General features: G+C 41.1%; 1 protein-coding gene across 1 annotated transcript; it reads right to left on the reverse strand.

Annotated features, from left to right (window-relative positions):
* Positions 1-4082: 4082 nt before the first annotated feature.
* On the reverse strand, positions 4083-26574 carry ppl (periplakin). Its single transcript, XM_023422861.2, has 22 exons — positions 26316-26574; positions 21208-21307; positions 20187-20341; positions 19290-19410; positions 17697-17822; positions 17092-17133; positions 16146-16307; positions 15938-16045; positions 15027-15122; positions 14804-14926; positions 14553-14699; positions 12765-12916; positions 12538-12647; positions 11061-11218; positions 10754-10932; positions 10460-10598; positions 8462-8655; positions 8186-8336; positions 8014-8097; positions 7789-7905; positions 7306-7398; positions 4083-7215 (listed from the first exon to the last, which is right to left on the reverse strand). The coding sequence occupies exons 1-22, from the start codon at positions 26363-26365 to the stop codon at positions 4543-4545; spliced, it is 5280 nt and encodes a 1759-aa protein (XP_023278629.1). The 5' UTR covers positions 26366-26574; the 3' UTR covers positions 4083-4542.
* Between the last annotated feature and the right edge of the window lie 949 nt (positions 26575-27523).

A 27523-nucleotide genomic window follows, 5' to 3' on the forward strand; every position in this document is an offset into this window, starting at 1 on the left:
ATATATCTCCTTATAGATGACATATATTTATATAGGGACTTATGTGTCATATATTATATTTCAGTATAAGTGTAGTATAAGTCCCTGTCTGTATCTGTGCACAAGTATTTTACAAAAATATTTACATGGATGTAAATAATTGAAAGATTCAGTTCATAACTGAAAAAGTTATTTATACATGTTAAAGTAGATAAAGATCTGTTAAAACTCATTGCAGAAATAAAAAAAATGAAAGTTGAGCATGAAAACTCTTTTGAAAATAGTATCCTTTGATAATAATAATAATTTTCCTTGGGCAATAAACTTAACTCAAAACCAACTTTCTAGCTTTCTTCTGGATCTTTCAACTGTGCCTCAGTCTTCAGGAGGCTCTTTCTGCTAATGAAGACCAAGAGAGAAGAGGATTTTGAATTGAAATTAGTTTGTCAATCTGAAAAAAACTGCAAAAACCAGTTAATCTATAGTGACAAGAAAAAGTCAGTGAACCTTTTGGAATGACCAGGGCCTGTATTCACAAATTCTTACCGATTTAGAAGAAGCTCCTGAAGATAATGGATGTGTCAGTTCTAACTTTAGGACTCCTATTTATTGTTACCAAAAGCTATTCACAAAGCTCAGCGCTAAAAGTAGCTCCTAAGTCTGGGTGAAGTTAGAGGCAGTTGAGAGGACTCCTAATTACTGACTCCTAATTAAACACCCAATCACAAAGAATCTTAAAAGAGCTGCTGTCATTTCATGTTGCAGTGTTCTGGAAGCCTTACACAATGCTGAAAAGATACAAGTCAATCACAAGGGACTAATGACTGTTATCGAGTTTGTGAGGGACGCAAAAACATCTCCCACCAACTGAAACAGTTGAAAACTTTAAGTTGAAAACTTATAGCGTGACTTAGGAGTACTCTTAGTGGTAAGATAAAATGTGAGTACAGAATACTGACCAGTTAATGCAGAAAACCAGGGCCGGTATTCACAAAGCATTTTATCTTACCACTAAGAGTACTCCTAAGTCACGCTAAACGTTTTTAACTAAAAGTTTTCTCCTAAGTCCTCTTCATAAAGCTGCTGAGACCAACTTTTAGTACAGAAAAAACTCTTAAGCCAAGAGTGCGACTCCGTTGCTATGGCTGACGTCAATTTTCATGGACGAGCTTCCTTGCAGCAGATTGGTTGATGAAAGACTGTGTGCCGGTGAAAACGCATGCGCAACATCCAGCAGTAATAATTTAAAAAACACAGAGAAATAAACGAATACAAATGAAATTATAACAGATAAGTTGCTGTTTACAAAAGTAGTGCATTCTCCGAAATGCATCTGTATGATTAGGTTTGTGTCGACCCGGGAGAATTTAATTTTAATATAAAAACTTACATTCAATTCTCTCAATGGAAAAAAAAAACAAACCTGTCCTAGACTGCCTAACTAAAGCTAACCGGTGTTGTAGCCTCCTGCAGCTGTGGTCCCGGCTGTGGGTTGAGGTGTGTGAAGATTTGCACTGTCCCCCACCAGGTGAGATCCAGCTGGAACATGAACCTTTCAAACAGCTGATCAGGTCACTCTCCATTAAGATTCATGACTCTTGTGTAGATCCTGGACACTGTACAATAATGTCTAGAACTATACAGGCAGCATCAACACAACCTGTGTGTTGATGATTTTGTTTTCGTCTTGCTGTTTCCTACATGCGTTCCATCTCTGGCACCGATCACAGCAGGCATACCGGCTATTGGCATGGAGCTGCATTATTTCTCTGTAGCTGTTGAACATTGAAAGGAAATCGTATGAACTGTGCTATGATGTCGGGTCACAGCGCATTTATTGTTTGGTGGATAAATCGGCTCTTCTCTGTTGCCAAGTAACGCACCGTTGCCAAACACTTAATATCCAGATTTATCGGGTTGTTTGGATTGGTAGGAGATGTTATTTAATTCTTCACAAACTCCACAACGATCATTATTCCCTCGTGATTGAGTTGTATCTTTTAAGTAATTCAGCATCATGTAACGTTTCCAGAACACTGTGACGTAGAATGGCAGCAGCCCTTTAAGATTCTTTGTGATTTGGTCTGAGTGAGTTAGGAGTCCTCTCGACTGCCTCTAACTTCTCCCAGACTTAGGAGCTACTTTTTGCGCTAAGTGGCTTTGTGAATTACTCTTAGTGAAATTAAAGTTAGGACTGACATGCCCATTAGTTTTAGGAGTTTCTCCTAAATCAGCAAGTTAGGAGCTACTTTTAGCCTTAAGATGCTTGGTGAATACGAGCTCAGATCTCCATCATTCATTTTAATATAGCTGATATCACACAATCAATTACAACCTTTTTTGTCTTCATTGAACACAGCCATTAAACATTCACAGTGCTGATGGAAATAGTCAATGAAGCTTGGATTTAATAACTGGTTGAAGCTCCTCTGAAACCAGCTCTTCAGTAGCTGCTGATCAGAGCTGCTCAATGTTCAGGAGGAAGTTTGGACCATTCTTCCTACAGAGCTGCTTCAGTCAGACAGATTCTCTGGATGTCTGGTGTGAGCGGCTCGCTGAGTTCAGCACCTCTACTGGATTCAGGTCTGGGCTCTGACTGGCCCGCTCCAGATAGTGGATTTACTCTGATGTTCAGGGTCATTGTCCTGCTGCATCAGCAGCTTCAGCAGGTGGACAGACACCCTGACATGATCCTGGAAGAGACCTTGATTAAACTTGATGATGTGGAGCTGTCCAGGTCCAGAGGCAGCAGAGACCCAGATCATGATGCTCCCTCCACCCTGCTTCACCTCTGGGAGGATGTTTTCATGTTGGTGTGCAGAGATCTGTTTACACCACACATTGTGCTGCCATGTTCTTCAGACAGTTCAACCTCAGTCTCATCAGTCCATCAAACATTTTCCCAGTAGTATTGTGGAGAGTCAGGCTGCTCTTTGACAGGCTTCAGGTGCAGTGTTGTGTTTTCTGGAGAGAAAGATGGAATCCTTTCAGCTTTTAGCTGTGACTTTTTTTTAAACCTCAATGAACATCTACATTGTGCATTTGGAGGTGTGCATCCCCGTAGCCACAGAACTGAATCATATTCATTTACAGACAGTTTGTCTGACTGTGGACTGATTTGAAATCTTTGTGATGACTCTGTAAAACTTTCCAGCTTCATACAAGTCAACAATTCTTGATTATAAATTTTCTTGGATCTCTTTTTTTTGAGACCTAGTTCACATCAACAGATGCTCTTTGTGAATTGTAATCTCAAAATGTTTGATGGTTTTTCATTATCATCACCACAATATAGAATAACATCACTCATTTCTAGAACTGTTTTACTTTATTCAGATGTTCAGTGCTTTGTACTGGGGGTTAATCATCAAAATATAGGACACATATGAGGTCTAGGAAATGAGGAAATCTAAGAGGGAAGGTAAAGATAGAAACCTTCTACTCCTGGGCTACATGATCCGAGTTATGTTTCCACTCTTGGATTCACATGAATCTTTTCTCCCTTATCTATTTTTTAGCACTTACAAATTTCTTCTTTCATTTTGTGTAATTATTTAATTATTTGTTCATTTATTTAGGTTTTTTTATTTTTTATTTCTCCTTTCTTTTTTAATTGTTTATCTTGGTTAATGTTCAAATCCCAAGGACAATCCTTATATCTTTATATGACCTGTTTTATACCTGTGAATGGACATTAATACAATTTTATATAATCGTTTCTTACTATGAAAATGAGCACTGGTTCAACAGTTTACTGTATGTATAACTTTTTTTTGCTCAATAAAACATATTTGATAAAATATAGGACACATGATTAAATGCTATCAGGTGGCATGGTGCTGTAGTGAAGGTTTCTTGGTTCAAACACCAGTTTGACCAGGTGTGTGAAGTTTGCATGTCCACCATAGCCCAAAGACATATAGTTAGATTAATTGGTGACCTCACCCTGCCATCATCCAATGTCAACTGGGATTGCCTCCAGCCCCCCTGCAACCCTCAAAGGATAAGTGGTATAGCGGATGGATGGATGGATGTTTCGAAAAGATAACATGAAAATCTATAAATATGTTTCACCATAATGAAATAACACAAAAAAGATCCAGTTTTCTCAGTTTGATTTGACTTTTATTGAAGCTTGGAGAGCACACATTAGATAAACCTGGGAAAACCCCACAAATAAATGAAACATTTAGTACCTTTGTGAATTTCAATGACAATATCAAATCAAAGATATATTCTCCACCCTCGTACCCAGTCTAAGAAATTAAGGCTCAGCTGAGCAAACTTTTCCTACCACAGTGTTATGCTGAAGTGTTATGTAGTTGGCTGTAACGATAGTAATATTAATCCAGATATCCATGCCAGTCCCACAAAACTAAATATGAATAAGCAAATAAATACATAGTGCATTTACGAATCGTGGATAAAGTACAAAATAATGCCAAATCACCAAAGAATTGAAGTCAGAGCAGAAGTACAATAAAAAGCAAGGAGAGTTTAAAACAACACAGATGAAACAGATTAAAGCTTTTACAGTCAAACCAAAAATGCATTTTCTTACATTTACTTATTCTTGCCCGACACCATTACACCAAACTCCTGGATGGAGATTTCTTTGTTTATGTACTGCTGAAGCTGGCGATTTGTGATGTGCCCAAGACGCAACGCATCATCAATGGAGAACTTTTTCCCTGATTTTCTGTCGTGAAGAACCGAGGATTCTCCTTTGGGACCCTTCACTGTGATCTCCTCCCAGTCACACTCCTGGCTCTGCAGGTTCACGAACATCTTCCAGTCGATCAGCCCTAGCTTGTACGCCTCCTCTGGTCGCATCTCCTTGCCTGTATCTGGATCGATGACGACGATAGATCGACGGAGATGGCTCTCCCTCTGCTCCCTCTTTATTCTCACTGCCGACAGGTTCTTTTGAAGCTTATCAATTTCCTCATCTTTTTGGATAGTTATGCCTCTGAGTCCTGCAAGTTCCCTCTGTAATGAATCAAGCCTCAACTCCAGGTTCTTTCCATCTTCCCTTGGTGCTGACTCAGTAATAATCCGAGTCTCTTTGCTGGTGATATCGATCTCAGACCGCAGTTTGCGGATCTCGTTCTGCATCCTTTGGTTTTCTTGCTGCAGACGGCTACTTTCATCACGGATGTAGTCCAGTTCTTTAGAAGACTTGGTGTTAGAGAACTCCATATCTGAGAGCCTGGAAGTGAGGATGGACAGCTCCTGGTCAAGTTCTCGTCTTCTCCGTTTCTCTTCTTCAAGAGTCCTCCTTAGGTTCTCAATCTCAATCTCAGCTTCTGGGTCCCTTTCAACCTGAACTTTCTCAGTGCGGACAACTCTTTCCTTCACATCCATCTTCTCCAGGGTGAGTTGCTGCTGGATCAGGGCATTCAACTCCTTCTCAAGCAGGGTGCGTTTGTGCCTCTCTTCATCAAGCTGTAGTCTAAGGATGGAGTGTTCCTTCTCCTGCTGGGGATCCTGCTGCAGCACTACCTTCTGTTTGACTGTCACCTTCTCACGGTTCTCTTTGTCACGGATCTCCAGTTCATTAAGTCTGATTCGAAGCCTTTGGATCTCCAATTCTGCATCACGCCTTGCCTTGCGCTCACGCTCTAGTTCCTCTAGTTGCAGATCCAGGTCAGCCTTCTGTCTTTGCAGTTGGAAGAGCTCTGTTTTCAGGCTCTCTTTGTGTTTCTGCTCAGTGCTGATGTTTTGTGAGAAGGTGTCACACTCTGACCTGAGGAGAGGGTCTTCTTCCATCTTTACCACTTCTTGCTGAACAATCTTCTCACGGATCTGGGACAGATCCATCTTCCTCAGTCTGATCTTCTCTTCTTGAGATGACCGTTCTCTCTCAAGGTCAAGGCGTTTCTTCTGTTCATCAGCCAGTTTCCTTTTGAGAGTCTCAATCTCCTCCTTAGTTTTAGGATCTTCTCTATACTGCAGAACTTCATTCACCACTTCCTTTGTCTGCACTTGGGGTTTAGTGTCCTTCCATCTTTCAATCTCACCACGAAGTTGGCGGATCTCCATCTCAGATTTCTCAGTCTGGTGGGTTTTATCGACGATTTCATTGCGAAGTCTCTCCAGTTCTCTTTCAGTCTGTGGATCTGTCTTGTATTTGATGACTTCTTTGATGATCTCTTTGACCTCCACTTGAGGTCCTCTGTTACTCAGCATGTTCAGCTCATCCTGCAGGGATCTAAGCTGGAGCTCTGCATCTTTATAGCGCCTCTGGTGCTCCACAAGTTCAAGCCGGAGATTGGCCACCTCATTCTCGGCCTTGGGGTCAGGGCGGACAATCTCCCGCACTTTCTCTTGAATAACAACCTTGGACTTCTCATCCTCTAGGCTGGTGATTTTCCTCGTGAGGTCAGCTCTTTCTCGCTGTGATGATCTTCGTCTGGTCTTCTCATCTTCATATTGTCTCCGGAGGTTGTCTACCTCTCTTTCAAAGGTAACATCTTTCTCTACTTTCAGTACCTCCTTGATGGAAATCTTCTCCTCTGCCATTGATTTCTCCTTCTCCAGCCTTCGTAGCTTCTCCTGAAGAAATTGCAGTTCATCCTCCAGCTGCTTCCTGCCATCCATTTCCTTCTGCTTCCTGTCCAGGAGCACCCGGTACTCTGTTTCAAGTTGGGGGTCATTCTGAACTTTGATCACCTCCTCTTCAGTGATCACCTCTTGTTCCTTGTTCTTTTCCTCAGCCAGGAGAGTCACCTGCTTTTGTATCTGAATCAGCTCATTGTCTTTCACCAACTTCTGCCTTCTTAGCTCATCCAGGTCCTCCCGAAGCTTGCGCACCTCCTCCTCCTGACCCCGGTCTCTTTCTATACGCAGGACCTCCTTCACTGTATACTGCTGAGCCCCTTCTTTGACCTCTGTCTCCAGGCCACGCAGCTTCAGCCTCAGTACTTCAAGGTCATTCTCCAGGACGTGGGTAGTGCGGCGCTCTTCTGAGAGTTTCTGCTGGACTTTGTGAACCTCTTCATCCAGCTGGGGGTCAGGAACTTTTTTGATCAGCTCCTTCTTGACAATTGTATCCTGGGGCTTCTGTCCTTCAAGGACATAGATGTCAGTTTGGATAGTCTCAATTTCTTTTTGTAGCTGCTCCCTCCTCTGGATCTCATCTTCCAGCTGCTTCCTGATTCTCCAAGGCTCTTCTCCCGGGGCAGTTGCATGGACTGACTTGACATTTCTAGATTGGATCATGGAGACCTCAGGTTGCTATGGAAGGAAAATCATTATTATCATTATTGTTATTGCTGTTTTTAATGTTGATATTACTGTTGTTGATATTATGTGAAAATATTTCACCTGTTTGAGAAGACTTTCTGCAAACTCGAGATTCTGCAACCTTTGTTTATTCACAGCATTCACCTCAGTAAACTTAGCTTCAATAGCAGCTTCCTGTAAACATTGAAATAACATATCATATGAAGCACATACAGTAAATTCTTCAGATCTGGAAGTGGTTCAGAATTACCTTTCAAAGCACAGTTATGTTTATTTGCCACCCCTTGACCTGATCACATGGTGCAAGTGTCTGTACTTAGTTCTCAAAAAATGAAAGCAGTCTAATACGACAGTCCTGCAATAAATCCTCCCACCATGAAGGTTATAATGTTCAGTTTTACTGAGACTGTTTTAGAGAGATGTTGGATTAAACATTTGTTATTTAGCCTACCCCCATTGATGTATATGGGTTGACAAAATAATAGAGCTAGGGATGCCACGATCAAGTTTTTTTTTTGCCACCGCTACCGATCATTTATGAGCAAGATCTTGTGTATGCCTCACCTCAGCCTTGACTGCAAGAGCAGGTGATTCCAGTCTGCTCCTCTTGTATGTCTGAGGTACAAGTCCATCCTCAAGGTCAAGGATGGATCTGAACTTCTCTGTTTCAGCCTCGTAGTCCTGCAGAGAAGAACCAGTAAAGCATTCATCAAACCTTATATAATTTGTAAATATGCAAATTAAAGGTAGTGATGGTAGTGGTGGAAAAATCATTGTAGAATATCTTACTTTGACAGCTTGTTGATACAACTGTGCATTTTTGGAGACGTTGTTCAAGTCAGACTCTTTTCTCGCGATATCAGAGAGTAAGTTCTGTAGAAAACAGAGGTTGCTATGAGCCTTTTTGTATAGCACAACTTGCAGCATATTCTGCTAAATCAGGAACATTTATCACTCTCACCCTCTGATTCTTCAGTTTGGTCTCCACTTGTCTGGTGTCATCTGTTTCACGGGGCTCGTAGTTTGGGACACGAGACAGCCAGCTGTTCAGGTCGTCATAGTCATTGCGGTAATTGTTGTATGACATCTTGGCTCTCTGCAAACTCTGAGACCTGTAACACACAGCAAAACAGATCAGTATTCATATCTTATGTGTGTAATATTCAGTTAGCTTATTTATCTAATAATTATTAACTAATGCACAGATAACTTTCCCTCCTTGTTGAGACCCTCTCACCTGGTGTCAATCTGCCTGTTGAGGTTGTTGAAGCGCTTGTTGAGCTTCTGGACATCAGCTTCCTGCCTCTCGATGTCAGGGCAGTGCTCTTGGAATTTGACAGCCATGTTGTCACAGCTGCCTTTGGCCAAGCGCAGGTTCTGCTCTGTCTCTGAGATCACTGACCTCTTGGACCTCAGGTCTGATGCAATATCCTGAGGGTGGCAAATTAGATGAAATGAACACACACAGGAGTATTTTCTTCACAAAGGAATAATACAGTCAGTGATGGAATGAGTGTATGGAGATTTCTTTCCTTTTACAGTTTATACCTCACATCCAGTGTCTTGTGTGTGCAATCACTCCACTGCATATTTGCTGATAAAACATCATCTTTTCCTTGTATATGTGAGGGACACAGTCGGATGAACTTGTTTTGGGCCCCTGGGGCAAATTTGTTGTTAGTTATTCCTATTCATCCCCCACCTGTTGCTTGTTCCAAGGTTTTCTACGTCTCAATGAATGTCTAACAATTTCACTGAGCACATCTTTGTTTAGGAATATGCCCCATGAAAGCACAATATAAACTAAAGTCATTCATCTTCTTCTTAGTTTTTTGGAATTTTTGCCCTTATTTGTAATTGGCATACGCTTTTCATCCACCAGGGTGTCCAATAATTGACGATACTAAAACTTGGTGTTGCAAATTCCACAAATCTGAAATTTGTTTAATTATGTGCTTTGTCTGATGGGTAGTTCAGTCTTAGTTTGGGATAATCAGAGGTGAACAAAGTCCACAGCTCCTTGAGTCACAGTACAGATCCTCTGGTCAGATATGACTCCAATACAAGTGAAAGTTGTTCAGTAAGATTGTTATTTGAGTACTGGAGTACTTGATTTAAAAAAATTACGTATTCAAAGGTACATATTTTTTTATATGAACACATTGTTGTATTGTTCCACATTCATAGAACCTAATGACTCTGAACCAACCTACTGACTGTCTGTCTGACTGACTGACTGACTGACTGTAGAAACTGTAGAATAAAGAGCTTGCTTCAAAGACTATAAAATGGCTATAAAGACACAATGAATCAACTAAAGAAGCCATTGTTGTTTTCATATTTCTTTTTTTAGTCAGTGATGAAGTCTGGTCGTGGTAAACACAGAAAACATTTCAAACTAAATGAATCTTTCTTTATTTCTAAACCTTCAGACAGACCTCAGATCAGACCATGGTCTCTGGTGAAGAATGTTCTGCCTCATCTTTATCTAATGTCGCCATGGTTACGACACTGACAGGCTCAAACATGACTCATTTTCAAAATAAAATAAAATTTATTCATTGACTAAAAGCTGCTTCAAAGTAGGAGTACTTCATAGAAATGTAGTGGAGTAAAAGTCATAATTTTACTAAATATAAATGGTATAGATACTCAAAAATATACTTGCATACAGTACTCAATTGTACTTAGTACTAAAATGTACTTAGTTACTGTCCAACCCTGGGGATAATAATCCGTTATGTGTTGTACAGTTGTCAGTTTATCAGGCTCTAGTATGCCAACATACCAGTGGTCGTATCATCAGTATCAAATATCAAAGTATTGCCTCGTCATGTTTTTAGGGAAAGTGTGATCTTTAAATAGAAACTTCTTGTCTTTGTAAACCTTTGAGTAAATGTTTCTGTTGTAAAGCAACTGAAACCAGCAGCTGTGCAGCTCTGAAGATCAGTGTACACAGTAATGCAATACTGCTGCTTGAAAATAATACACTCCAGTATTCCAGTATGTACTCCATCCATGGTGTAATAAAGTAATGACCTACCTGCACATCTATTTTTCTTAGATATTACTATCACCGTCTTATTAATTTGATATTAGTGTTTGAGCAGTTTACTGAAAATTGTTCTTTTATATTTCTGGTATGTTGCACTTTGAAGTTGAAGGAACATTATCAAGTCGTGTTGCAAAGAAGTAGCAGTTATTCTAATGTGTGCCACAGAGTGTAAGAGCTTACTGCAAGCTCCCGCTGGGTTTTCTCCAGTGAGGAGATGTCAGCTGGAGCAACCTCCTCCCTGGCCAGCTTGTTCTCGAAGCTGGACAGAAAAGTCTTTCCATTCTGAAGGGACGTCTCCAGCTGGTTGGAATTCTTCAGTCTAAGACAAAGTGCAGTTATTAGAAGATGAGAAATACATGTTATTCAACAAATTTGAATGCCATTTAAACCCATTCAAACTAGGTAAAAACAGGAAAACCTGAGGAATACTGCTCCCACAAAGATGAATACTGAGATACATATCAAGTCCCATACTTGTCCTGAGAGCACTGGAGAAGCTGCTCGACCTTAGTGTACTTCCTGTTGGCCTCATCCACCTTGCTGTGAAGCTGAGGAGCACTGACGCAGTTCGGGTTTGAGACCAAGAAGTTCTTCGCTTCCTGTACTTTAGAGGATTTCTCTGGTTCGATCTTGCTGACAGCTGCAGCGATGTCCTGAAGGGAAACGTCATACATTGTACACATACATAAATACTCTCTCCGCTTTTTGAGCTAAGTTGAGAGATGTGGGGTGTGAGAAACAGCATTTAAATTTAAACAGCAGAATGAAGTGGAGGTCGTACCCTCATATCCTGCAGGCGGTCAGCACTGTCCTGCAGCGGCCTGTTCTGCTCCAATGGCGGTCGCACTCGTGCATGAATGGCCTTCTCCTGTTTGTCCAGGTCACTGACAGCCTTATCCAGACCGGCCATCAGCTGACGGCACTGCTGCTCCTGCTTGTCTGAGGTCACACACAGTCACACACAGCATTATGAACTTCATTATTTGGTTTCACCTGTTCGCACTGAGTGAAGCAGTGGACATCTAAATGAATGTCCGATTTCATACAAATCTTTCACAGCTCAATGACAACTCCGTGACCAGATTTTTGTCGATACTGTTAACAGCTTTTACAGCAGAAGGCAGAGCAGCATTTCTTTTATAATTTAAAGGATGGGTCCAGTTTATTACATCTGGCTCTTATTTTTGTCATTTTTTATGATATGTTTCATTGCAAAGTGACATAACATGATGACATCACTAAAACAAATGAACAGTGACAGAATGTATGAATATTTTGGTTCATGGGTTTCAAACACTTTCTGTACTAAAACATCTAAAAACAAAAATCTTATCAGGGTTCTGTGGTCTAATTAGTGTCAGTTTAGGGTCCTTGATGTGAAACAGTTTGAGATCCAAACCACTTTATTTACCTAAGATGTTAAAAATAATCCGTTATTACACAGGAAAGCTGCAGTGCACTGTGCACAGCCATGGTAAGTACAGGAGAGTATGTAAACTGTGATATTTCCAACAGACCAACATGGTTTGTTTACATTTTTACATCCTGTCTGACTGCCTGACTACTCATGGTTCTGGTTCCACTGGACTTCTTTTTAGAAGTGTTGCCATGAATGCCATGTCCTTGGCTGTGCCAGTTTTGTCTCATGGACATTTGTCTTTGATATTTGACTTCACAGAACTACAGACACTTAGTTTTGCCTTGTAGCGTTATAAGACAACATTAGCTGACAGCTGCAGATACTCATCACCTTCGTTAGCCTCTACTAATTGAACTATCATTATTGAACACCACACAAAAACATTTAATCACCCTATGATTGACGCAGTTACACACTCGAGTCCAATCAGTGCTAGAGAGGATACTTTGAAACAGTGACTAATGAAGCCATAAACTTTTCTTTACTGGAAGTGGTTTGGCTACTCAGCCCCCAGTTGTTTCACTGTGTTAATTATAAAGTGATAATGTGATTAAATACATTTATTAGGGGATATAAACATTATCAGCTAAGACAATAACAGGCCTGGACACCAGACCTCTGGATGATCATCTTTTAGAACATTTGCAGCTAATGAAAGAGCCATGGTGACACAGGGCTTTTGCGGGGCCTTGTGACCTGGGGGTTGGGGCCTGGTTGCTAATCCAGCCTTGTCAAAGCTATGCTCTGAAATCACACTGGCTGCTTCCTCTGTTCTTTTGTAAAACACAGCCTGGTTATCAGTTAGCAACATGAAGGCAGAGCTGGATGTGTTGTGCACCTGTAGCTGTGCCCGTCCCACTCTCCCTCTTCAGCTCATCAAAGCGTTTCTGCAGAGTCGACTTGCTGCCGGCCATCTTCTGTTTCACAGCCTTCTGCTGGCTGGCCAGGCTGCAAGCACACGACATAACATACTGTTACAGCTGCACTGGAATAAAGTGTTGGAGCGGATACAGTAAATTATTTTAGGAAGTCACGTGTACTCTATATATATTTGTACACACTCACTTGTCAGAGATGGCCACGGCCTCGGGGTCGGTGGGGGGGATCAAGAAGCAGACAGCCGGGGCAGTGACTTTGCGTCCAGCTGCGTCTTTCACATCCCATTTGGTTCCGTTGTTCCGGAGCAGAGTGTACCTCTCCCCGCGCAGTATCTGCCCCTGCACATGACCAACAACCACAATCTGCCATCAGCTACTGGATCGTAAACAGCAGTCACATTCAACACACAACACACACACACACGCAGAGTAATAACTCAACTTTAATGTGGATAACACAATTCATTTAAAGAGGTTTCTATTTCTTTTTTATGTTGGCTGCTCTGATTGGTCAGTTGTTAATTGTTGTCAGGGGTCTGGCCAATCACAGCTCCTGCTGCTCTGTGCAGCAATTGAGTGACACAAATCTGAGCTTTTTAAACATAGATACACTTATTATTTTATTCAACCTTTATTTTAACTTTGAAATACATTACAGACCTAATTCAATACATTAGCAACATAATAACAATTATAGTTATTAATTCATCATGTAAAGCATAATAAGGAAATAGAAATATTAATTATAGAAATAGAAATATTAATTAATATATTCAATTTAGATATATTCAATTAGAGTATGAATGCATAAATTTGATTTAATTTAACTGGTTATAATTAAACAATCTAAGAGAGGTTGAGACAAAACTTCATATTGATCTATATCTAATTCATTTAAATAAAATAATTAAAATCCCCTGGGGTTTTAAATAAGATCCTGAGAGTCTCAGTCTGAGCTCTTCTCTGAAGGGATCTCAATACATTACACCACAAAACACAACAGTTACAGGCCCAGGGTTCAGAAAGTGCTCAGTCATGTGCTCTGATACCAGGGAACGTCCTGGGGTTAATGCTGGGACAACCAGAGAAACAGGAAACAAAGTCGTCACTTCAGCACAGAATGACAATCAGATGCTAAAGGACATTTCCAAAGAGGAAATCAGAAGAAGGAATAAAATGTATGTAGAAAGAAAACAGACAGAACCGATGAGATGACGAGTGCTCACGAAGGAGGATCCTCAAAAAGCAAAGGGATGCAAAAGACAGCAGATGAAGGAAGGTAAGAGAAAGTAAAAATACCTCAATAACCACTAGATTAGAAATGATAAGAGAGATCTGTTCTATGGGAAAACTGGCTTAATGGCCCAGAGTGAGGGAAGATGTTTTACACAACTGTAGAAGACTGCATGGAATATTAAAAAAATCAAATCAAATCTTTTAATACTATACATGATACTCAATGTACACAGATTGTGTACAAATGTATGTACATGCTTATCAGTTAATCAGTGCCTTTTGCACAGTTATAAAATCACTATAACAACAAATAAATATGTAATTTATAAATAACATTACTATGTCTTCTTTCCTCAATATAGCATCAAGTTAAAGTCTATTAAATATTATTTTAAATGAGCTTTTTGTCTATTCTCTTGCTATGATTGTTCTAATTCCACAGGACTTTTAATTTGTAAAATGTTCAAATGTTCACATATACATATTGTTTCAAGTGTGATCTTTTTGCTAAACAGTGTTTTTGGCATGAATATACATCAATTCTTAAAAGTATATATATGTACATGTATATATCAGTCTTTGCTGGTGTGTAACACGTTCCATAAGATGACCCTTGTTCTTCTTAATGTTATGTGTAATCTCACATGTCAATGCTTAGCTGTAATGTTCCTTTTCCCTTTGTCATATACACTACCAAGTAATGGCAGCTTCACTCCACAGACAGAAACTCAGGACGTACCTCATCGGTGTCAAACTCGCACAGAGCTTCAACGGGCAGCAGCTTCTGGGGCGTTTCTCTGCGGTACTTCAGAGGCAACACCTGCAGGCCACGCTTCTGAAGAGCCTTGACCCGTTCATCAAAGTGGTCCATGGCCTTTGCTTGGTCCTACACACACACACACACACACACACACTGTAAACATATTTTCCACTGCTGTAGGAGTCACTGCCAGCTGTCATCATGTCTCCGTGTTAAGATGAAATGCTCACATCCAGCTCCCTGATGAGACCCTCCATCTGATACACATCTTTGAACTCTGGGTTGTACTTCTGGTTGACCTCTGTGTCCAGCCGCTTCAGCAGGTCCTGGGTGTCACGCGCCTCCTTCTGGTACTGGATACACACACAGACACTGATTAGCTTTACCTGTTTAAACAAGTGTGTGTGTGTGTGTGTGTGTGTGTGTTTGTGTTCATCTGTCCTCTATGTCTACCTTGTGGTACTCGTCCATGTGTTTAAGGTGGTTTTCCTCACAGATGAGCAGGTTCAGGTATTCCTTCCAGTCAGCGTGGACTGCCTCCATGTGAGCCTAGCAACAACAAGAAGGTGTGTGAGGATGTGATAAGGGAAAAACATATATGAGACTGACATTTGAACCCTGTGTCTTTGCTCCGAGGCTCAGCTCTGTCAGACTGTATCACATCCTCGCACATGCTGTAGGAAGAATATTTTTATGCCATGGATAAATGACAAACCTTCCACTACAGCAAACTGGCACAAGATAATCATGGAGTGTTTTACTCGTGTCTGCTTCACTCCTCGAAGGAAGAGTTTTGTGAAGATATGGACTCTATATCTCAACTTTTCAAACGCTACAGCGGCCTCGACACTTTCAAGTATTACTCTTGACTAATTATGAACCACACCTGTTGTACCATGTCTTTATTACTGAACTGTAATGTCCCTTTGTCACCTGATTTCTTTCTCTTTTTTCTTTTAAAAAAAATATTTCATAGCTTTTATCTTTACTTAAGGAAAACTCTCCTGCGACCCCGGAGAGGCCTCACAGTTTGAAAACCTTTGGCAAAGACCATGGAAGAGTGAAGAGCTCCAGGTCAGAGGACGAGAGGGAAGCCCCCCCTGAGCACCTTCAGAATAGTAAGGTTTTAGGGAGAATGATTAATACCAATATATAACGAGTTGTAGTTTACCTTAAGAAAGGTGGATGACCTGTCTACAGATCAAGGTGCAAGGGGAAAGATTTCATTTTGTAAGTTATCTGCAGCCGGAGGAAACTGGATCTAACTGTGGTGGATCCTTGGGAAACCCCTCGCTCTCGACACCCAGATATATATGCAACACGTTCAGCGTTTATCTGAATGGAGTCCATGGATGAGTTTGTACCTCAATAACATTTTTCCCAGGATGCTCAGAGGCAACCAGCTTCTCTCCGTCATCATTCAGCTTGGTGACGGTGGCCTCTTTAGACTCCAGACATTTACCGATGAAGTTCTGTAGGAGTGAGACAGATGTGCTGAGTAAACTGGGCATCACTGTATTGTTGCATAAGCAGCTTGTTTTTATGTGTGGTGTGTGTCCGGCCCTCAGGTACCTCATACTGCCTCTGGCGGGCGGGGTAGTCCAGGTTAGTGTCACTCCAGTCATAGTTGACCCTCTCCTCGGCCTGTTGGTCCATCCAGTACAGCTCGTTGGTGCAGCGCTGCATGTAGTCCCGCAGGCTCAGCAGGTTGCGCTGACGAGCGCTGGAACTGGCCTAGACGAGGGAACGAGACACTTAATGAGAATATGATGACCTGATGACAGGAAGCTGGTGTACTAACCTGACAAAATTAAGTTGAGAAAAGTTTATTCTTATGTAAATATCTGGCAACATATGCAGCATGAGTGGTGTTCAACACAGTTTAAAATACATCTGAAATGCATTATGTGCTCAGAAGGTTTTAAAATGTCAAATAACTGCAGGGTTGTTGGCTGGAAGCAGCTACAAAGACAAACGAGTTGAACAACAATAAAGATCCAGCAGCTCTGTAGCAGCTAAACTGCTGCTGTTCAGCATTTTAATCTTGTGTTTAACTTTCAGATCGAGGCTGACATTTGTCTTAATGCTTCTTATTGTCAGCAAATATGATGAAAAGACCACAACCTCAGCCTTTCACTTTAAAAAAAAAAGTTCATTTGTTGGGGACTATTTTCAGTGGCGGATTAATCCACATTTGCTCCTCTAGTGAGTATTTACAGCAACAGCACAGATAGATGTGTGTGTTCATGGTGATGATAAAATAAATATGATTAAAATAAGGTAAACTTTAAATGCAGTGTTTGTCTGTAAACATGACAGCTGCCACAAAAACTGGCTGAAGGGCTAAACACAAGCTGGTGGTAAGAGGTGGGACAGGTCTCTGTGCTCTCTGCTGATTACACTGACACACACAGATGCACACAGACAGACACTGTATATAAACATACAGAGTACACACCTCTGGGCTTAGAGAGTGAATGTACTGTATGTGTGTGTGTGGGGAGGGGGGGTTTATTACCAGTAGTTTGTTGTACTTCATCTGGAGGCTACTGACGTACTCCTGAAATAAAGAAAAAACATGTTAAGCGAAACTGCGAAAGGTAATTATCATAATAAGCAACTGCAAAACATAAAAAAATATATTTTCAATAAAACTGTTTCGATGCTTCAGTGATTGTTTAGTGGATGTTTTACTCATGTGATGCTAGTTAGACTTACAGACTAAATATCTAACAATGGCTTTAATAAATGATGATAAATGATGATAAGTGTCAACATTACTCCATAACTGATGTAGTTACACTTATAGTTGACATAGATCATAGTATAGGACATATTTTGAAATTTTATGTTTATATTTTATGTTTATTTTATGTTTATCTTTTTAATCTTACTTCTTCTTCTCTTTTCTTTGCTGTTACATTTACTTTCTCCAACTGTCACGTGACCTAATTTGGAGATAAATAAATTATTCTGATTGATTCACTGGTCGATTGATTGAAACGTAAAATAACCAATTCAGCTGAACTTATATTTTAATGATCGTCACTGCTAATGAAACCATTTATGGTCCATTAATAAAAATCCTGACATCATTCAGCTCTCCGGGGTTCGTGCTTGTACCTTGTCACTGCTGGTGGAGATGTGAGGAGCCAAAGCCTCCACCTCACTGTGGAAGATGTTGTGTTCCTCCACCTCGTTCTCCACGGACGGCAGGTCCTGTCCAAAGCCCTTGTTGTTCAGGTTGTCCTGGGCAGGGAGACGGAATGAGACACTTCAGTCCACTTCACACACACAGGTGTGACAGTTTGGATTTAACCTGGTCTAATAATGAAATTCATTTAGCTGTGGAAACACGGTGGAAATGGCCCAGCTGTGTTGTTCATGTTTCAGGAACTGAGGACCTCCAGAGGATGTGTGATATATCCTGAAGCCCCTCTACAGTATGTAACAGTCCACATGGGTTAGGGGTTTTCCATGTCAATGGACATGAACACTGTTTTTGTATTTTCTTGACTCTGGTACCTTTGGACCTACTCACCAAATGTTCCCATCAGCCCCTACTTCCTACTTCTGTTTTCCTGATCTTAAAGTTGATGCAGTTGCTTAATTTCTGTAGCTTAGCTTTGTTCATTCATTGAGGCTGTATCAAATGACCCTCACCTGTTAGCAAACAGTAACTATTTACACATCCAGCAGACTCAGAGTCAGATTAGAGTTATGTTTGTGTCCAGTGTTCCCTCTGTTTCTCTTAGCTCTGGGTTTGGTCTCCACTAGCTCATCTCTAGCTGCTAAATGCTCCGTTATGTTTACCAGCTGCTCTCTGACAGTCTGTCTGCTGTTTGCTGCTGAGCAGGTAGAGGGGGCATTAGTATCTCTTGTAACTCTTTTCTCAGTTGTTGCTCTAAAATAAAGTTATACAATGACTCCACCCCTAACTTCCTAGCTAATCCAAAAAAGGACAAGGAGGAGGGGCAGGTGTGGAGCCGAGACTTTGGTCCATGCCCATTTGTGGCGAGTATACACTCACCAACCTGCCAACCAAAGAGGCCACTCCCTCAATTTTACATAACTTTTAATAAAATGTAAACAGGTGAGTTATATAAATATGAAGGAGGAAATTAGCTCTAGAGACCAAAACTAGAAACATGTTTATTTCTGCTGTAAAGTTGGACATTTTATCATTGGAGTGTATGGGGACTGACCATAGAATGGAAATAAAGATGGACGTAGTCTCCATCACGTCACCCATTCTGGAGCCAGCCTCAAGTGGCATGTCAAAGAAGTGTAGTTTTTGGTACTTCCATGTTGGCTTCATTTTTCAGCCTCAGAGGTTGCCACTTGATTAAACCTATTGTATAATTAATAATCTCTGACATTAGTTTGTCACCTGGTTTCTTTTACAGTTACTTCCTGAATCACTGCCAGTAAGTGATGCCATTGATTCTGGAACTGATCTAGTTGTAAATGACTTTGTAGCCGACACGGTCTTTATAAGACTGTGGATAGACTGTGGTGTGTGCATCAAATCTGATACATTCAATGAAAACATATTAGGAGCACCAGGAATGTGTACGACCAATTTAATAAAACATATCAAGATGCATGTTTCAGTTTCCTCTCTCTACTCATGAGATAAGTGGTCTATGGAGGATCACAGAGGTCAATGTCAGGTCCATGGTGGGATCCTGTGTGAGCAGCAGATAAGCTTCCTACCAGTTTCTCATCCATCATGTTGCCCCAGTTGATGCTGGGCATCCCCTCAGTGCGGATCAGGTGGTAGATTCGGTCGTGGTCCTCTCTCAGCTTCATCACTCTCTCACGCAGCTGTTTCATGCTGAACACACACACACACACACACAGTGAGTAATATAAGTGTTAAATATAATTGTTTTTTTACATTCAGCATGACAAGACAAAACAGCCTCTGTGTTTACGAACTGTACAAATAACTATGATATTTATCTCTGACTTCAGATTAAAAGAAGTTTAAGCTCTTCTCACCAGGATATTAAATACCACAGATTCTCAAATAAAAGCTTGTATTCGAATAATAAGTGTTTTTCTTTTCTGTGTACGTTGTAGTGAGCTACAGGTGGTTCCACCCTCCTCCAGCCTTTAACAGTGACCAGCCTATATTAGTTTGTGTTGGCCATGCTCCAGCCTTTAGTTCACTCAGTAATAATTGGTTTTTATTTGAATTCTGGCTTTTCTAGGAGAATTTACAGATTTTCGATTCAAGTCTTTCTATCCTTCCTTCAATCCATCTTTTTTTTTTTTTTTTGCTGTCAAACGATGCTGTTTACTTCAGTGAAACTTAACATTTCCCGCAGAATTAAATGCCTCCCATGCAAGGCAGAGATTATTCCCACTGGTGACTAGAAAGCTTTTAATGTGAAACAACTGTGCAGGAAGTGAGGGATAAAGGATTGTCTCTTATTCAGTATGAGCCTGTTCCAAATAAAGGCCTGGGTTTATGAAACAGCGTCGACCTCATGCTGCGTGCAGCTCACTGAAACTAGCATACATGGCTCATGGATACTGTAGTTTGGATGCTACACAGCACAGCATAAACTTCAAGTGAAGAAGCTCAGGTGAGTGCGTGCAACTCACTCCTGCTCTATCATTTCAGCCTGTGGATGCTGGAGGCGCTTGGCGTTGACGGCGTCCTCGTCCAGGCCAATGAGCAGCTCCAGAGAGTTGAGGATCCTCTTGTTGGTGTCATCCTGATACAGCGGCTGCTTTCCCTCATTGATCTTACTCACATCCTGCAGCAAAAACACAGAGTCAGTCAGGTGCAGTCACACAAACACTGGCGGCTACAATTTAATGAGTAAATACATAGATCAGCAGAATAAACAAACAAACTGAAGTTATGTTCTTTGTTTCAAATTACTTTTAGTTTTTACTTTTAGCAGTATTTTACACCTGCTCTAATTTGTTTTAGTTTATGACAATGTTGGGAACAGAGTTAAAATGAGCAGGCCCTTTACTGTCTGATCTTTTAGGAGAATATGTCAGCTGTAAATCAAATGATCAGATCTCAGGCTGCACATGGTTCAATGCACTTGATATGTACATGCAAATTCTCTGCGTGTTCACATTCACATAGTGACTAAATAAAGTACACTCAGACTAAAATACCACTGTCACAGAGAAAATGAGAGAGCTGCTCGTTTCACAATGTGCAATTAAATTTGTGGTGAAACAGGAACAGATAACGACACTGTCTCTGCAGTGTCATTTTAAAGTCACATCAAGTTTAGAAACATAAATTTGTTTTTAAGATGCAGAAAAGAATCATTAAGTGATGAAGAAAAAAATGTACAATCATCATTATAACTTGTGATCTGTAGGATTTACAGTGAGGATGTCGCACTCTTGTCTCCACTATTCAACTCGAGGGTAAATGCTCTGTAATTCAAGGCACAATTAATAGTTTGCTTCAGTTTAGTGCATTCAGCATTGGCTCTATATTATATAACATAGTTGAAGCTGTGAACTTATTGCCCTTCCTGCGAGGCAGAATACTAGCACTACTACTCCTCTCAAACTTTCTTATTTTTCTTTTATTTCTCAGTTTTATTTTGTCAAAAGATTACTTGTATAAAGCTGTCGGTATGAGCCGATGTACCTTGTTGAGGTTCTGCTCCACGTCGTAGATGTTCTTCTCCACTTTATCAGCATTCTTCTGCAGCTTCTCGATCAGAGTGCTCAGCTCTGTGGACGGAGCACTGCCAAAAAAAACAAACACAGTTTTGTTACTTGTCACTTTGAATTTGAAGGTTTAATGCTGCCTATCATTTAATGATCAGAAAGTCTATGGAAACTTTTCAGACAAAAGCTCAACCTTGATACAGAATACCAATCAGAATGACAGAGGTCTTCATTCAGTTCATTAAAATCAGGCTTAAGGAGTGTGAATGACTTCTGTATAGACATTATTGGAATGTTCTTTATTGTAAAAATACTAATGTGAAAACAATTACAATTCATTCATTCAATTACAATTAGTTGAGGTTGTTCAACGGAGAATTAATCGACAACAATTTAAATAATCTTTAAAGAATCAAGCACATGAGAAATGATCAGGATCCAGCTTCTGATTTTCTCTCTTTATATCACTGTGAACTGAATATCACTGGGGTTTTGGACTTTAGGCCGAACAAATGATCGACTTATCAATCAAATGATTGAACTATTGACGAAAAACACATGATCCAGAATAGTGAGGCTCCATCCTCAGGGGAGTAGGAATGTGTTCAGTAAACTCTGTGTCAACCTGTTGAGTACAGTTGGTTTTTGTGTTGCTAGTAGCAGCTACATGTCATGTGATCAGCAAGAACATACACTGAACAGCCACAGTTACATTCATGGCAATTTTGACAGTAAAACGTCTTTAGTGATCTACATAATCCAGACTGCGGTACGGTCCTGCTTCAGAAAGAAAACCACCATACTCCTGAACTGGTTTTCTTCCAAATGACTCAGAGCAAACTGAGCTGGTATCACACTCTACGCATCAACATGATATACAAGCACAGCAGTTTTATAGCTACGAGCTGGGTATAATAACCTGACGAGCCATAATTACACTGCTAAAGACTTTTTTTCCTCCAGGACTGTAACCAGGCAGATGACTCACAGCTTTTCCCTCAGAGTCACAACACACGCCAGCTGCCACACAGTCAAAGACGACTGTCATTGTGAATGTTGTTCTCTCTGAGGTAAATGAACTAACTGGGAGGTTAAGGACAGTGAGGAGACACAGGTAGCTTTATAAGACACAGCTGCCATCTTTCCTTGAAGTAAAGGAAACTGGCCCGGCAGGTTTTTGCCTGACATAACACAGCAGACACACCTATTCTAATCACCGTGACAACTATCAGACCGAGGTGTGTTCGAGTGTCCCTGTGAAGCCTGGTATCATTCATAGTGTATGACGTTTACAATGTTAACATGGAGCACCTGTCGGATCACTGTCATGACTGTCTTCAGGTAACTCCAGAGCCAAACTGATATTCTATTTATTTATGTATGTATGTATGTAATCAGGCAGTGTCATTGAGATTAAAATCTTTTTCCAGAGAACAAGAAGCAGTCACCAGAGACAATCAGCAACAAAGAGAACACAACTACACAAAACAAGAAACTAAGAAACTGAGAATTGGCAAAAAAATTTACACTAGCCGTAAAATACATCAAATAATAAAGATTTAAAGTCTCCAAGGGAAATGTAAGACTCTAGTTTGAGGGCAGTTTGCAGTTCATTCCATTTAATGGTGCATAGAACCTGAAAGCAGTTCTGCCATTATAAGTGCGAACATGAGGGATATGTTCTGATACTGGATTTAAATGAGAGGTGTGAGGTAGTTGGAAGCTTTAACAGTAGAGCTTTAAACATGAATAACGTGAGATCACAGCTGATTTTAGCTAATCAAACACACATAGTGGCTGCATGTATGATAAATAACAAGAAAGTGAGAGTCATAAATGAAAAGATATGTTTTCAGTCTGTAACATTACACAATCTGTCCAGCAGAGAGCACTGACAGGTTTGTCCTGCACAGTGGACACTATTGTTCAGTCCACAGATGTAAAGGATCATTCGTCATCATGTGTAAACTCACTGGACCTCTGAGGCAGATAACGGGACAGTAAACTGATAATGGCTCAAAAACAAAGAAGGAACAGACTTGTCAGTGGACAAACCCTGTACGGCATCACTGTTTTAAAGCTACTATGAATATGTGATAAGCTAATATTAGCTAATAATATCAGTCAGTATGTATTAACCTTTCTGAGATACTGTTATCTAACTAATTTAACAAATCTATCTATTTTATTTAACTCTCTTAATTGATTTCTGCATCAGCTTCAAAATTCCAGGATCAGCTGACGTTATTCTGCTCCAGCTCTTAATAGAGCGGATTGTCTCTCATTAGCTTTCCCACTCATGTCGCCCCAAATGAATCATTAATGATGTATTCACACAGATTCAGGAGAATTTCTGTGACATGGTGCTTGAGTTTTTAGTGTCCGTCAAATAATGTGGTCACATGACAACCAGGACATTACATCGGACATTAATGTTACACATGAACATCAACACAAGCGACTACTGTGAGCCAGCACCAGACACAGAGCAAAGACTGTCCATGTATGTCTATTCAAATCCATCACCCATCGCCTCACACACACACACACACACACACACACACACACACGCGTGCACCATTTGTTACATAATGCCTGCTGAATGAACACTGGACACTGACTTTCATTTCACAGCCTCTGCTTTTTTTTTGGTTTTGATATGAAACAAGTTTGAACTGGTGAATCCTGCAGAGCTCTGCAGAAGCAGCAAAGCTTTTCCAGAGGAAAAACACCCTGAAGGGGGTTTCTGTCATGTTAGAGCACAAGCTCTGGATAACAAACACACACGCTCCTCTTTTTCTCACTGAAACCGTCAAACCAACAGGTCCTAGTGTAAGCACAACACTCCTTCACAGCCCACGTCTCCCACATCACATGTATTTTCATTTCAAGATACAATGAACATGGATGGCTTGTTAAATGAAAGACATAAACATAGTTCCTCTTTATTAATTAAATGATTAACAACCCGGATTTATACGGAACATGTGCTGGAGAATTCATGATTCATAATTCAGAAAAGGAAAGAAAAAAAAAGAAAAGAAAACAAACACCATCCTGGTCTTTTGAGTTTTTAGTCCCACTGATTGTGTTCAAAGAGAATATGTTGCATAACTTGAAACAGTCATTGTCTCAATTCCCAGAATACAGTTTTATTTTTCATCAACCAAACAACTGAAACAATGCTCCACTCGCTCTACCTGCAGTCTGTATCCAAACATGTCGTCAGTCATTTCCTGGGAAGCTCACTGGCTGTAATTCAGTGTTTCGACAGAGGTTGTGTTGGTTCTGGGGAGGAACTGGCACTGGAGCATTAAGTTGAGAAACACAGCTCAGAGGACTCCACAGGGAGAGGGTTAAATTAGAACCAGAACTCTCCGGCACGAAGTCACAGAGGGTGTGGAGGGTTGAACCCAGAGGCCTGCTCTCCATGCACATGTTTTTTTAGTTTGAGAGAATAAACGCTGCCCACCCCTCCTTCATAAGAACATTGCATTGTGTGTAATTGTTTTGCCTCTGTTTGTGGGCGTGCTACACTTCTCTGTGGTTGTTTTATATCTCTTTGTGGTTGTTTTACTTTTTTGTGGCCATTTCTGCTTCACAAAACCTTCCAAAACATACAGTGTCTCCTCACTGTCTGTCTTTCTCTTACCCAACTAACTCTCTATAAAGACCTTTGAAGATAAACTCTTTGTAACTGGCCAAACTTGCATATCACCTATCATTTTCTGATGTAAAGCTGGGAATAAATCACCACCCCCAGGGTCGTGGTGATGCAGCCATCTTTGGATCTGGTGCTTCGACCTGACGCTGTCATCACACGCCTGGCTCACACCGACAGCTCGCCAGCTATCTGAGATCACAGCTTCTTTTCTTACACCGAAGAAGAATAGTGGAGCTGCATTATTAGCATTCCATTACGGTCTGTTATCTGGCTCATCTGGGAGTTGTTGGGCTGTGATTACAATAATAACTTCACTATGGCATCTTCACTCATAGAAACAGTTACAAAGACTGAAACTCAAATCGATCAAAGGATCAGTATGAACTTTTTTTAGCTAAGGGATTGCCGATGCAGAGCGCAGAGCGTTCCTTCACTGTTGATGGCAAGTGTGACAGTGGGAGGAACACACCTTATTCTACCTGTAAAACACATCACTTGATCTTTTGGTGTAAGACAAAGTTTTTTTAGGCCTCCTTAACACTGCTGAGTGACAGAGAGCATGACACACCCACTACCTGAGGGCTGAGTGGAGACATTAGGTTGAAATGAAAATGAGAAGCCTCTGGGGAAAATGACTTCACAGAGCAGCCCTCAGCACATTTATCCACTTCATCATTTCCATGGCAGAGGGTCTCAGTGATTCCACCTGACGAACCCAGTGGAAAGACTCGGTGATAGGGACTGGGCTTGGTCCGGCAGTATTGTGGGAGAGGCTGCAGGCAGTTCCTCACACACTGCCTTCTTCATACTTATCAAACCAGTTACTACAACTTTACTACACAGCCTATCAGCCACACCCTCAGCTCGGGTCAAGCACATTGTGCAATCTAATGTACACGTTCCTGAATGAAGTCTTAAACACAGATCAACATCCACACAGAGTGTCAACCTACAGTAATTATAAAGCATTATCCACCATAAGGTACAGCTTGTTCTCTTGTTGCATGTTTAGCTCAGACACCAAACTCTGACAAAACTAAAAAAACGACTTCATGTGTGCGGTGATGAAGCATGAGCTGTGAATAAATATAATATGATGTTTGATTCGACAAGTGTTTATTCCGCCTTTCATCCGTGTATAATGTCTAAATCTCCTTCATACCGGTCAATACTTTTCACACCAGTGTTTAAAGCCATCGCGGTGAGTTTTGTAGAGAAACAGCGATAAAAGAGGAAATGACAGAGATAAAGTTGGGACCGAGGTGGAGAGTTCAGGTGCAGGTAGTTCAGGTGAAGGCTTTGACTGACTTCACCAGGAAGCGAGGTCGTTTTAAACAGGAGCTTTTTACAATGAAGTTTGGCGCTGAAGGAACAAACAAACTGTGAAGACGCCGCAGTGTGAAACTAAGTGTCCTACTCACCTGGACTTCGGCTGCGTTATCGCGGTGGACTTGCTCTTTTTCTTGAACATGGTGACAGTCCAGCTGTCAGCGGCTTCCGACGACAAAACAGTCCCAGCAGGACAGGTGACCCTCAGCTGTGTGTGTGTGTGTGTGTGTGTGTGTGTGAGTGTGAGTGTGTGTGTCCTCTGCTCGCTCCGCTGCTCGGACTGCTCCGAGTGTGTCGTGTGTCAAATATGTCCACACACCCTTCTCTGTCACAGCTTCCCCTCCCACTGTCTCTGCACTGGACTCATCACCTGTTACATTCTCTCTCCACCTGTGAACCTGTCAGCACAGCGAGGGCGGGGCGGGGCCACAGAGCCAGGCCCCGCCTGTCTTCAGCTAGCCTCCCAGGTATTAACCAAACACACACACACACACACTGTAAAAATATAATGTCCTGCAAGTGATGTAAGAACAGTGGCACGGTACAAACACACAAACACATGCAAAACAACAACAGGGAGTGTTGAGAAAGAATCCTTGATGTTTCTGTGTTAGAGTTCTGTTCTGTTACAGATGGATTACCAGTGTGAAAATGTATGATATATGTTCTTTAATACAGATCTACTATGAAATCCATATTACCACAGGGACACACCCTTTGTGCGCGCGTGTGTTTGTTTGTGTGTGTGTGTGTGTGTGTTCGTATGTATGTGTGTGTGTGTAGTGTGGGTAGGTGAACTGATTCGCAGCTGAGGAGGGTGTGGCAACCAGGACTACACTGGCTGAGCCTGTCAGACTGGATAGTGTCCTCCTGTGTGAATTTTGTCAGTGTGTGTGTGTGTGTCTGTGTGTGTGTGTATGTGTGTGTGTGTGTGTGTGTGTGTGTGTGTGTGCCAGCAATACTAAGACTCTCCACAGGAATTCCAGGTGAACTAGCAAGTAATGATTACACATCAAGCAGGTCTTAATAACTCAGCTCATGTGACTGACTCTTTACACTCACCACTATTCTGACATCATCGTAGCTTCTAAACTACGTCCCCATTCACTTCAGTTTATTTGGATTTTCATGTACAGAACAATGTTTGAAACTGTAATAAGCTCAGCTGTAATAAGATTGTGCAGCCACCAGAGGAAATAGATGCTGCGTATGTCCGTTCTTTGGTGTCTTACATCGGGGGAGAGATGGGCTGAGATTCCTCTTCTGTTAGTCCGTTGTGTGTGTCCGGCCCCACAAAGGC

The sequence above is a fragment of the Seriola lalandi genome, unplaced genomic scaffold, assembly GCF_002814215.2.
Source record: "Seriola lalandi dorsalis isolate HSWRI2012SDOR001 ecotype SW California unplaced genomic scaffold, Sedor1 jcf7180002054686, whole genome shotgun sequence".
NCBI classification, from domain to species: Eukaryota; Metazoa; Chordata; class Actinopteri; order Carangiformes; family Carangidae; genus Seriola; species Seriola lalandi.